This window comes from Sminthopsis crassicaudata, chromosome 2 (genome assembly GCF_048593235.1).
Source record: "Sminthopsis crassicaudata isolate SCR6 chromosome 2, ASM4859323v1, whole genome shotgun sequence".
NCBI classification, from domain to species: domain Eukaryota; kingdom Metazoa; phylum Chordata; class Mammalia; order Dasyuromorphia; family Dasyuridae; genus Sminthopsis; species Sminthopsis crassicaudata.
This window is the reverse complement of record NC_133618.1, coordinates 551,882,338-551,896,413: the sequence shown is the minus strand read 5'-3', so window position 1 is coordinate 551,896,413 and position 14,076 is coordinate 551,882,338. Positions and strand designations below refer to the sequence as shown.

General features: G+C 32.2%; 1 protein-coding gene across 3 annotated transcripts in view; it reads right to left on the bottom strand.

Annotated features, from left to right (window-relative positions):
* Window positions 1-508: 508 nt before the first annotated feature.
* The window catches only part of CERS3 (ceramide synthase 3), a 93,344-nt gene continuing 79,776 nt past the window's right edge, over window positions 509-14,076 (bottom strand). For all 3 annotated transcript variants that reach the window (XM_074295028.1, XM_074295029.1, XM_074295030.1), the window contains one exon: window positions 509-3,470. In XM_074295028.1, the coding sequence (XP_074151129.1) occupies window positions 3,348-3,470 (123 nt within the window). In that variant the 3' untranslated portion in view covers window positions 509-3,347. The remainder of the gene's footprint in view (window positions 3,471-14,076) is intronic.

Here is a 14,076-nt window from a genome sequence, read left to right as displayed (position 1 = left end):
CCTCAGTGAAGACCTACAGGTAGAAGGTGGGACATAGATTATGATCCGGAAAAAGACAGGAGAACCAGGTAGGAGTATTTAGGAAAACCAGGAAAGAGCAGTTCTCAACAGTGTCAGATGCTACAAAGAAGCCAGGAAGGAGGGAGACTGAGAAAAGATTATTATATTTAGCAATTAAGAGACAGTCATCTTAAAGAACAATAAGACAAAATGATCTCATTTGTAAAATAAGGAATAAAAATATTTTAACCCATCATATAATTGTGTCCTGATCATATTTACTTAACAGGGTTGCTCCGAGGATGAAATGAGAAGATATGTAAAATATTTTGTAAACTTTAAAATGCTATATAAATATCAGATATTACTTTTATTACTAATGTTAGTAGAAGAACTCTGCATCTACTTATTTTAGAGAGCAGATGTTACTAGGAAACTAGCCTTTGCAAAATGTATCAATTGTCTGGGGATGTTGAAAATGTTGAATTATCACAAAGAGGCAGACATATTTTTGTCCTTACTTTATTATAAGTTATTCTCTAACATTAAAACAATAATTCTTAACACTAGGGGTTGCATTATTTATGGCCTCTCTTATTTTTCCCTATAGAAACTTGTTATCTTTAAAATCAATCATAAAAATGAACACTTCCCTTTAAAGTAACACAATGCTAATGGGATTTTAGCATTAGATGATGTTAGTATTACCCCAATTACATAAAAATGCATGCAAATTTGAAAAAAAAAAAACACAAACTATCTACTAACCCAATTTCCTTTTCAAATTTTAATTTTAATTTTTAAACTAGAAAAGTAGGACTGGACATAGTGCACAAATTATGTTTGGGAATACATTTTAATACAAGCAAGCATATGTTATGTACAATGACAAGACAAAAAGATATCTAGAAGAATTGGTTACCCAAGTGGAGACAATAAAGCAGGACACTAGTGTGTTTCTCCCCCTCCTCCCATTAAAAACCACTAAAATCATGAAGAAGTGTTTGTGAATTGTTGTATATGCATAATCAATTGCATATATATCACATATATTACAAGTGATATTGGGTACATAGAAGTAAATGTTATTTTGGAAGATGAATATCCTCTTTATTAAGCTAATTTCTCTGAAGATCTCATTCCACAAAAATACTTCTTTGGGCATAAAATTTGGAAGGTCTTTGTTCTGGTTCAAAGTAGCTTTGTTTTTTTTTTATATTTTTGGTTAGAAAGTTCAGAAATGTCTTTAGAGGTTTTTCAATGTCCTTCACATTCCAGGATGACATAGCAATCCTTTTGTAAATGGCTACCTGGTCTCTACAATCCTATCTCCCATTTTTGTTTGATAATGGTTAAAGTTTGCTAGGCCATTCATCAAAGGGAGATGATAAAGATAACCAACTGACACACACAAACAAAATTAGAGCAATTGAAGGAAAAATGAATTCTGGTCAGAAGAAAAAAAAACTCTTATGAGTAAATTTCTGGTTTATAGCAAATCCAAGAATAGTTTTATATCATACAAATTAATCTCCAGGGAATTTGTCTTTAGGTAATAGGACTCCAAACATGAGTTTTCTAAGCAACTCCAGTAGAATGAAAGCTGTCTGAGAAGAGGAACTCTTTATTTTGTCTTTGTCTGCCTTGCACTAATGAAATTCTCATTAAGAATGAAACCTCATTTTTCTAGCACCAAGAAATACATCAATACTCTATACTGCAAAAATGATTCCCATAATTTTTGCAGCTTCCCTTTTCATAACAATATATCCTTCAGAATATCCATCAATCTTCCAATAATCTCACCAATGGTTTGGCTATCTCATTTGTGTCTAAAATTTGCAACCTTTCCCATATTATTTCCAATGTTTTAAGCTTTAAAAAAATTATATTTTGATTTCACATCTCTAATGCAAATGAAGCAGTTTAGCATGTGGGTTCAGTGTCCAGTGACTTCATTTGGTCACTCATTTTTTATATATTCACTCAGTTGTATAGTATATTTTAAAAATGGGAAGGCAAAAAACAGGAAAGAAAGTATTCCTCTTCTTTAATGGTTGATAGGTGACTGTCGACTATCCACAAACTAGAAGTGTGTAGAATACTCTGTGGAAGACTAAGTCACAGAATTAGACAATGAACTGCTGGTATTGACTAACTGATCCACAGGCTAAACAACAAAAAAAAAACCAATGTGTCCAATGACACCTCCATATCTATTAGGTAGGTATAATTTCCTAATGATAATCTTGTAAATGCCACAACATTAATAACTCATGACAGTCAAAAATAACTAAATAACACTAGGAGATATAACCTGAAAGAAAAGGAGGTGGAACAAATGATACCAGCTAGGACTATACTAGAATTCTAATTCCTCCTCCTATGTATCCTCAGTTCTACTAATGTTCCCTTAGATACACTGACTTTCAGTCTTGATGGTGGCAACTCAAGGATGCAATCACCCTAAGAATGAGGGGTTTTGTTCCATGTGGGTAAAATTAGGTTCTAACTAGAAGTGTCCCCTCTCCTACCCTTCTGGTTGCTCATACTTTTATGTATTTTAAAACTATATAAAATGCTTTAGTACAAAATTCCTGCATACAGTCCAACAAAGTCTAGGATAAATTGATATTTTAAAAACAACAACAGAACAACAAAAAACACACCAGAAAGCACGCTATTAAAAGGCTATCTGTGATACCAGAAGGAAAAGCATATAGGTTCATTTTACACTATTGCCATTAGAAGGAAATTCCTTTTCTATTTGCCTAGGATAGCTGAACTGTGCCTTTCAAAATGTGTGGAATTATGAAAACTGAACAACATTCCAATTCTCTTCCTATTATAACTAAAGCTTATGTGAAGAAGCCCTGTTAACACTTCCAAAGTTATAGGTACCAGTCAGATTCTGAAGGTAAGGGGATAAAAGAATGATAGCTTTCTAAAAATCAAAATATCTGAAATGTAAGATTAACCTAATTATAATTTAAGCTTTTCTCTGGAGAAACTTTTAAAATTCTTGGTGAATTGAAGCCTTGAATGCTGTAAAATAATTAGGTAATGTTTCACACACCAATTTAAATGTTAAAAGAACAAAACCTCAAGATGACCAGCCCATTAACAAATTTTCCTTAAGCAAAAAAAAAAAAAAAAAAAAAAAAAAAAAAAAATTAGGGTAGGAGGAGGCACACTGGGGAATTGGGCTTCTCTCAAGGCTTTGCAAGCAGCAATAAATCTATCCATGGTACAGAAGAGCCTGTGATTCTCAGTTATGTGCAGCATTTTGAGTTAGATGCCCCCACAAAAATCAGACAGCACTACATGAGGGATTGTGGGGCTCGGACCTAATGGCTAGGCTGACCATTGGGAATTGGATTCCTGCCTGCCCCATGACCATTCTTCAAATACTCTGGTTCATCCTCTTCAGCAGAGTCTTCTTCATCATCACTCCTTACATCCTCAAGCTCCTAGACAAAAGGGAAAAAATGCACTATTAGCAAATGATTTTCAATATGTCATGAAGCACTGAACATGCTGAATTGAATATTTCAATACTTCAAGGAATTGCATTTGTAATATGTTTGGGAACAATCTCAAAACACAAATTGAAACCTCTATGACTTGATGAATCCTAATTTGATGTAATCCCCAAAAGCCTTTAATGAATATAGCTATCCTATCATTGGATTTCAGGGTTACCTCTCTTTAAAAATATACATTTCATGAAATTTTAAATATAAAAAGTGATATACTAGGGCTGGAATTCTTAGTCTTTTCAGGAAACTTGTCAGAATTATGCTTTTGAATAATTGATCAAAATTATAAATTATATTATAAATGATTATAAATATCATATAATTAATAAATATATAATTATGTTATATACATATGAATATAATTTATTATATTATATATTAACCTTTAACTGAAATTTACTATTTTCTTCAATTATTTAAAATAATATGTACTTACATATATATATATATATATATATATATATGTATATATAGGTATACACAGTTCACAGATACCTTGAAATCTAGCCAAAAACCTTTCTGGGATCTGTGGACTCAAATTTAAGAATCTCTGAATTAGGGATGGGGTATAAAAAAGGCCTTATCCTAAGTTTCCTTTGTATAGAATTTCCCAATGCATTAAAGTTTTCCTTAACAGATTATTGGTGACTTCAGAGAAGTTAAGGGAAAGAAAAGCTAAATAAAAGTGAAATAGCTCCAAAATTATAACTTAAATTATTGGGAAATACTTAATTTATAAAAATACTTATTTTCTGGATAGATTCCCAGGGGAAAAGCTAAGATGATGGAGTGAAACTAGGAAGTTGTTCAACCCTTTCCAGTTTCTCTTGAAAATAACATGAAACTAAATCTTTGAACAATCTGGAATGACAGATACTACAAAGAAATGGAATGAAACTATTCTACAGCTCAAAATAGATTGATAGGACTTCAAGAAAGGAAAGTATGAAATTGATAGTAAAGATCTGTCTTTAGAAGAAATAGTCCTCTATGCTTGGTGTCTGGGAATAAAGTGCAGGGAATATACAAAACTGACAATTTTTTAAACACATTTTTATTGATGTATTTTGCTTTTATATCATTATCATTTCTGATTATCCAATTTCTCATTCCTTTACCCCTACCCCCACGAAACTGAATTCTCCCTTAAAAAGTTGAGCAGCAGTAACTGATGCCATCACTATGTCTAACAGGGTAGTCAATATTCTGCTTAATAGTTCCTTCCCTCTGGGCCTAAAGAAGGGGAGTAAATTTCATTATCTCTTCTCTTGGACAATTTTTGTTTTTTGAAAAACGATGACAGATTTTCAGGAATATATTAAATGTGTCAATTGAGGTAGTTGAATGAAGGTGGTGACTTTTTGCCCTGGCTGAAACCCTGTTTTGTGTGTCATGTTGCTTTGCATACCATTCCTCACTGTGGCTTATGTTAACAATTCAAACTGAAATTTGAAATTGAATTGAAAAAAAAATTGAATTTGAAAAAACTGAAATTGAAAAAATTTGAATTGAAATTGAATTGAAATTGAAAAAAATTGAAATTGAATTGAAAAAATTGAAATTGAAAAAATTGAATTAAAAAAAGAAAAAACTGAGACTAAAACAGAAGAATCATCTGGCGTCATGTCAATAATGTTACCTTTTTCCTAACTTAATTTTAATCCTAACTTTTGATAATAATACAGCATTTCATTTTCCACTTTAATATAGTAAAACACAAATATGAAATTTTTATTTTGTTAAAGTATTTATTTGCCCTAAAGATCAGATGAAACATGTATAACTTCCAATAATTATGTATTTATTACATAGAAATTGCACTGTTAAAACTGCTATTTATGTTTTGAAGATTTTAAATAAATCTCTCAAAATATCTAAAAAATTTTTTCCAGTAAAATCTATCAATAGGAGAATTGAAGTGTTTCTTGATAGAAGAATGAAATTTCCACATAAGTGAAGCTTGTAATTTTAAGCACCAAAACTTTTTTTTGATTTCTAGTATTAATTTTTTCAAAAATGTATTGCATAATTATATATTTCCCTACTTTCCATATAGAATACTGAATATAATTCAATCCCTTCCTCAAAGATTCAAGTTGGTAAATAACAACAATTATTCTATGCTCACATTTAAAGATGATCTCAAGCAGCCACTCAAGCTGTATAGAGTTGTTTGTGCTCATACCATGTAACTATGCTTTTTGGGCAGATGATTTTTATGTTGTTGTGTCTCCTCATTTCTCCCTGTTTCAATATTCTTGTTTCTAGCAGTTCATTTCACATTTATTCTTTTTAACCTACTGTCCACAAAAGACATTGAAGGAGAAAACCAGATAATCAGGTGTGTTAAATCAACAATCTTAATTTTATACTCAGGCTGATTGTCTCCTCTTTTGTGGAATAAAATCCATAGTCTTTGTTCTATTTTCCTTACTTCCATTAATTCTGTAGCTATAGAACCAATAGCTAAAGGTGTCAAAAATCTAATAAAAACATAAATGAAGTATTATTAGTACTAGTGTACCATGCCTCTTAAACAATATATCTAAAAAATTTAAAGGGCAGATAAGTAGATACAAACCATGAAGTGCCAGAATTAGGGTTCTCTGATTTTACTTCCTATTGCAGTTTTAGTCACGGGGATTATTACCTTAGAAAGAAGGAAAAGTCCTTTTCCTTCGTATGATAAAATTTATATCTTATTTATGTTATTTCAGAAAGCATATGCTCCAATCCCAATAAATACTTATTGACTAACTATAGTACAGTTAAAATAGATTAGTTCAATGTTTACTGACTGCCTTTTGTCTTGTGTAAACAAAAAAATTCCTCCCTCAGATGGAAGAATCACTTTACTAAAAATAACAAAAACAAACAAACAAAAAAACCCAAACAACATGCTGTTTTTGCTTTTTGATGGAAATTATGTGCTGTTATTCAATAAGTAGGATTTTTGGAAGAATAATGGTGAACCTAAGGAAGTGAGAATGATCATGACAGATCTGGTCTCATTTTACAAGCAACGGGCAGACAAAAGGTGATGGAAATGATTAAGAGGCACAGACAGACATTACAGAAATTGAACTTGGATGCTATGCATGACCAAAGCTGTGTACTACCACTTAACATCAAGGATGGTTTTCACATATCTTTATTAAACCCAAATTCTAAAGAAAAAAAAGAATAAAAGAAAAACAGAGGAAGACTAAGGAGATCTTTGGAGGCTGTTCCCTCCCTCACACCTCATTTTTCTAAGATGACATCCTTGACCATATGAATCACATTTTCCCTTTATACCCTGCAGACTGAAACTGACCTCCACTGGAGAGTTGTGGGGGGGAATTTGCAACTGAAAACCTTCTTTTGTATACTAGGTTTCCATGCAAACAGTATAGAGCTTGAAAAAAAAAAACCAAAGCACACACTGTGTTGGCTTAATCACTGAAAATAAACTTCCTGGGGCTCTTCTCTAGAAGTACTATTCTTTTCCTGAACAACATGGAAAGGGTCTCAAAATAAACAAATCTCTTTGTAAACAATTTAGGAATAAACTTGGCACTTCATCAGTTAAAAGAAAAAAGAGAAAGGCAACCTTTCCTTGACAGCTGTGAGTTTGGATTCTTATTGGGATTTTCCTCAGAAATCTTTCAGAAAAAGAGCCACACTTGATATTTGGGCTTATAGATCTGTATACTGCACTAGGGTCTATTCTTTTATTTTGTTTTCTTTCTCCAAGATTTTTTGGGAGCAGAGAAATACATAAAACACAAGTTAAGATAAAAAAGTAAAATCTAACATAGAATGGTAGCTATAAACATTCATTTGATCTCTATGATACATCCTGGGAAAGGGCTAAACACCAATGAAATGAGACTAGTGAAAAAGAAAGAAGCCAATCCTTTAATAGTTCCTAGTGGCTTTAAATTTGCTAGGATGCAAGTGGACACACATCTTCAAGAGGCAGTTATTTACTGGAAAAGGCAATGGCCTAAAAATTAGGAAACAGGAGCTTTGGCCCCTGCTACCAAGTAGTTATAATGGTCCCTTGACTTACAATAGATCCTCCAGTATATTCAATGATTTTTACTCATATTTCATCCTATTTCTCCCATCTTTGTACATTTTGAACTGATAATCAATCTTTTTCCTCATTTAGCTTCTATGACTGTTATCTCCTAGTTTTCTTCCTACATATCTGATCCATGATCCTCAATGTCTTTGCTGGAACATCATCTATTTCTTATTCCACATGAGTAGAATCTCCAAATATACTATATAGAATATATATACACATACATATACATATATATGCACATATATATATATATGTGTGTGTGTACATACATACATATTTACATGTATTACATATACACATACTCCTAAACTTTCTGAATTTTAAGCCTGTTAGAGATCTTCAGATGGATATATCATCAGCTTCTCAAACTAAACATGTTCTGATCAAAACTCATCATCTTCCCAGATAAACTTAAACTTCTTCTAAATTTTCCAGTTTCTGTAAAAGGCATCACCATCCTTCTAGTAACCTAGATTCATAAACTTGGAGGAACACATTTAATTCTTCCCTGTCCCTTACATTCCCTATATTTAAATGATTGCTAGATTTTCTTCCTCTGCATCTCAATTCTTTCCACCCAGAAAGCCCCTGCTCTAGGTTAATCTTTGATCCTCTCTTCAGGCCTAATGTAAGAGCCTCCATATTGGCTTCCACACTTCATGTATCACCCTTTTTCAAGTCATATTATTAACTGCCAAAAACCTCTAACAGCTTCTGACTGCCTTTATAATAAAATACACTAATCAGCTTAAAATTTTTGGTGCTATGGTTCCTACCTATCTATTCATCCCAATATTTCTACTATTCAATCAAACTTGTAATATCATTGCTTTACTACATCCTTGTATTCCTACAAACCAATCCCATGCTTGGAATGTAATTTACTTTCATCTCAGCTTCTCAAAATCTTTCTCTTCCTTCAAAAATCAGCCTTAACTTCTTGTATTCTTTGACAAAATACTAAAGTTGGTTGGTTAGTTGGTTAATTTTCCTTCATTCTCGAAGACCAAAATGACTGCATTGTATTAGAGTCAAGTTAGTGTGTCCAGCTGTGGCTGATTAGACCAATACTAACTCAGAATATTCTACAACAGATTGGACAGAAATACTTCCTATTTCTTGTATCCCAAAGAGATCATAAAAAAAGGAAAAGGACCCACACGTGCAAAATTGTTTGTGGCATCCTTTTTTGTAGTGACAAGAAAATGGAAATTGAGTGGATGCCCATCAGTTGGGGAATGGCTGAATAATTTATAAGAATGTAATGGAATATTATTGTTCTATAAGAAATAATGAGCAGATTGATTTCAGAAAAGTCTGGAAAGACCTGATGCTGAGCAGAACCAAGAGAACACTGTACACACTAACAAGATTATGTGATGAATAATTGTTATGGACTTAGCTCTTATCAACAATGTAATGACCCAAGGCAATTCTAATATATTTGGGACAGAAAATGTCATCCTCATGCAGAGAGAGAGCTATAAGAATAGCATAGTATTTTCACCTTTTTTCGATTGTTTTATTTTTCTTTCTCATGTTTGCCTTCTCTTTTGGTCTGATTTTTCATGTACAACATGACAAATATGAAAATGTGTTTAAAATGATTGCATAAATTTAACCTATATCAGATTACTTGCTGTCTTGTGGGGTGAGGAGAGGTAAGGGAAGAAGGTTGAAATATTTGCAATACAAAGTCTTACAAAAACAAATGTTGAAAATTATCTTAATGTGTATTAGAAAAAGTAAAATACTATTGAAAATAAAATAAAAACAAAACAAAACAACAAATAATTCGCTTGAACATTTGGTGTGAATTCTCTAATTTTGAACATCTCAAATTTCTTTTGAGCTAATTCAGTTCTGCTTTGCTCATACAGCATAGCATTTTCTCTGATGAGGGCATACCACGTAGGGCAGTGCTGTGCCAGTGTCTCCCGTGTCATATAATCAATTCTGAAGTCCCTAAGAGAGGTCGTAAGAATGTCCTTGTATCACTTTTTCTGACTACTTTTTGAGGCCTTTTCCTATGTGAGTTCTCCATAAAATAGTCAATATCAATTCCTTGATAACAGAGCCCAATTCATTCCTATCTTTGTGGCCTCAACTCTTACCATGTGTTCTTGATGTTTGTGGAACTATAACAACTGAGCTACAATATCATTGAGAAATCATTTACAGAATCATAAAATCTTAGAATCACAGAATTTTAGAGTTACAGTCTAATTCTTATCTAAAAACAATCCCCATTACAACATAACTGACTAGTGGACATGCAAACTCAGGCTTGGATGAAGAAGAAGCCATCATCTCCCGAAGAGTACCATTCAACTTGCTATACCTTGAATTTTTCAGTAGTTTTTTTTTAAACATCAAATTAAATTGTCCTAATTCCTTCAACCAGTTTTATCTTTCAAGGCCTTAGTTCACACATCTGTAAAATGAAGAAATAGCTTAATTCTAAGCCCCCTCCTGACTTTAAAGTCAACAGTTCTGTTACTTGTGGTGACCTTGACTTTACCGTTGCACTCACTCTAAAGTCCCACCACTTTAACTCTTATGAAAGCACAGAATAAAGGCCTTTATCATTCTAAATCTGAAGTTTATATTCACACTACTTACTGATCCAATACAATCTCCTCTAAAGAGAAAAACCTAGAGGGCAATCTAGCTGAATAATGGCCATCATAAGTACTGTTCCCACTGTAGCAATAGGTAAAAACCTCATGAAAGAGGAAATGTCAGAGTCTAGAGAAAGGAATATAAGGATTCTATATTTTCCAATTAAAAAGAAGGTACAATGAAGTTGTCTGAGCAATTGCAACCTTATGGACATTGCACAAAAATGCTAACATCTCTAACAACTGTATTCATTTGTTTTGCAAGTACAACTAGAAAGACCATTTTAAATCAGTTATTTAAAAAATGTCTTCTACTGTATTAAAACATTCAAGAAAAAGTTAGTAAGCAACTACTATATATAAGGAAATAAGAATTCAAAGATGGAAAACAAAACAGTCTATGCCCTCAAGTCATGAAATCTAATGGGATAAATCATGCTCATAGAGATATATGAACCAACGTGGATAAGGGCATGGAATAACCCTGAACTATGTGCTCTGAGAACATTTGAAAGATTATTTTCAGTTGATTAGATTATAAAAGACAATGCCAAGAGATGGCACCCAGTCCTCAAACAAAAGGAAAGATTTCAATAGATGAAAATATGGAGAAAGGATACTAGAGACATTGCATGAATGTACTAAAAAGATATATTGAAGACCAAAACTGGTAAACATCTAGTAATCCAGTTTTGATGAATTATATTTCATGTGATAGAAAATGAGAGGGGGGAAAAAAACAACTAAGAAGATATGAAGATATATAGGAGCCAGACTGAAGGGAATTAAGTGCTTTATAAACAATGGGAAAGGAGAGAAGGTTTTTGAATAAGGAAATAGAGCATGATCAGATCCCTGCAGGAAGATTAATTTGGCATCTATTAAAAAAAAAAAAAAACTAGAGGGGGAGAAAATGAAGTATATCTATCTAATCTTCTGTAAATTAATTAGAGATCAATACAAAATATATCTAAATAATTATAATGTTTCAGCTATTTTTAATTTATTCTTTTGGCTACATAGGCAATTAATCTAATTGATCAATAAGACCACCAAGTCAGTATTAATTTTAAGAATTGTCTGGACCTTTTATTATATGAGGTTAAAGGACCAAAGAAATAGGATTTCAGAAATGGGTGAATAATAGCACAGAATGATACAATCAAAGTAAAACTTAGAATCAAAGAATTTGGAGCCAGAAGAAACTTAAGAGATAATTTAATATAACTTTATTTCAAGTTGAAAATTTCAAGGCACTGAGAGGTTATATCATTACTTAAGAATACATAGCATAATTCAAATCAAGTCTACAAATATGTCCCTATTAAGTGCAAGCTAATATGTGAGATCCTGAGGATACAAAGACAAGATTGAAACAAGTCCTCTGCACACAGAGGGATTATATTTTATTGGAAGAAGGATATAGATAAACTGGAGAGCATTCAGAAGATGTTACTCAGAATGAAGGGTCTCAAATTCATGCAAATGAAAATTATAAGAAGAAACCAGAGATGTTTATCCCAGAGAAGAGAAACCTTAAGGGTATGTGATGAATATGTTCAGATTATCTGAAGAATTGTTTTATGTGGAATTAAGTATTATATTTATTCTGTTGACTTCAGGCGACAGATTTAGAGGATTTATGAGTGGAAATTGCAGAAGAGTTAATTTAGGTTTATTTTTAAGAAAAGACTTCCTAACAAGAGCTCTGTAAATGTGGAATGGGTGTTTGGGGATATTAGTTGGTTTTCTTTTGCTAAAGGAGTTTTAAATAGAGAGTGGATGACCACTTGTCATGTGAGTTGCAAAGGGGATTCATGTTCAGATACAAATCTGGCAAGTGGCAAGTGAGGTTCCTTCTACTTTTGCAATTCTGAGATACAATATAAATGCTCATAAGTAAATTCAAGGTGATAGAGGTAAGGACACTAAAATTTTGAGAGTGTCAGTAAATGCTTAATGAAGAAGGTGAAATAGAAGGTGGAATCTGAGCTGACTTTGAAGAAAAATAAAATTTCTGACAGAGAGATAGATGGCCTATAAAATGCATGAAAGTGAGAGATAAGAATATCAAAATTAGGGAATAGCTAGTCTAATTTGATTATAATATAGAGTACAGGAAAAGGAGCAATATGAAAGAAAGTTGGAAAGGCAAGGTGGGGGCAAATTGTGGAGAACCTTAAATGTTAAGTAAGAAAGAATGATCACTATGCTGTAATCGAAGCCTTATAGAGAGCAGACTTTAATTCGTTCTTTGATGGTGCAGATTTTTTTAAAAAGAAGATAAGGACCAAGCTAAGATGAATGTCATAAACAAAAAGCAAAAATACAGGAGTAATCAAGGAAAGCTCATGTGTATTGAATAGTTGACCACTCTGATTGTAATGAAGACTTATGTTGGATTATACTGCTAGGTAAGTGGAAAGTTAAAAAAAAAATGACTAGTAAGTATATATCTTGTCAAGAGCCTTTCAGATTCAATTACTTGCCAAAAAAAGGTATAGCAAAATTCCTACAAATCAATATGTGCTGTTAATATACTGGAGGTGGTGTTACAATTTTAAATGTAAACATTTTCTCCTGATCCTTTAGATAATAAATTGTCTTTGGTTACCTTGGTCTTTGGAAGAAGTCTGTTTTAAAAGTTTAAATATGTGTTATTGATTAGTTCTATGTAGGAAATATATAGCAATAATGCTAGAACCAGGATAATAGTAGTAGTTGCGAGATACCACATAACAAACTATTCTTTAGCTAATGAAAAGTTTTTCTTCAGTCACCAACCTCACAGTTCTTAAACAAAAATTGGTTTTATGCATTACTTTTTTGGATAATTTAGGGCTGATAATCAACAAGATTTCTTTATAAGCTGTTGACTCTGAAGGCAAATCTCCTAGTTTACTAGTTTTCCTCCCAAATGCATCTGTCCAATCTAGATTTGTAGGCCTTTAGGAGGTGAGGTCAAACATGGCATTTTATTCATTGAGATTTCATTCTTCAATCTACTAGACATATTTTAGCTCTTTCCTGGATGGTGATCTTCTGTAATTCCCAACTGTATCTTATATCAAGTGTCTTATGGACAAGATCCAAACTCTAAGGTCACATTCTTTGTCAACAAACTCATATCTTGTTATAGGGAAGGTTAGAATAGCAATAAACTTAGTTGCATTGTAAGAGTTTTACTGACAATAGCTAAATATCCTTTAGTCACAATGGTTATCCTGACCTAATGCAGTTTTAGTACAGAGAATTTAATTGACACAAGATTGTGCTTGATAATTTGGGATTATGAAAAAAAAAATGGAGGGACAAAAAGTCATATTCTTTGACCCACAGATTCCACTGGTAGGTAAGACTATTCCACTACCTCTCCTAAAGAAAATCAAAGATAGAAAGATTGTAAATATACCAACGTAGTTAATGCTGAACTTTTTGTGATAACAAAGAACTAGAAACAAAGCAGATACCCATTGATGAGTATGTTAAACAAATCATGCTATGTGAAGATAATTTATTTTGCTGTAAGAAAAAAAATATATGAAGTATTTAGAGAAACAGGAAGAATTATATGAAATCATACATAGAAAAGTAAGCAGAACCAGGAAAATTATATATACAATGACAACAATATAAATGAAAAGAATAATAAAATTAAAATGAATACTATGTTCTTATAATTTCTAGATTTGAACTAGGAAAAGATCTAAGAAAATGTGCCTCTTGCAGAGTTCAGATACTATAGAGTTAGAAAGTTATATATTCTATCAGAAGCAGTCCATGTGTTGTTAATGGCTTTTAAACAGACAGTGAATAACCACTTATCGTGTGTGTTGCAAAA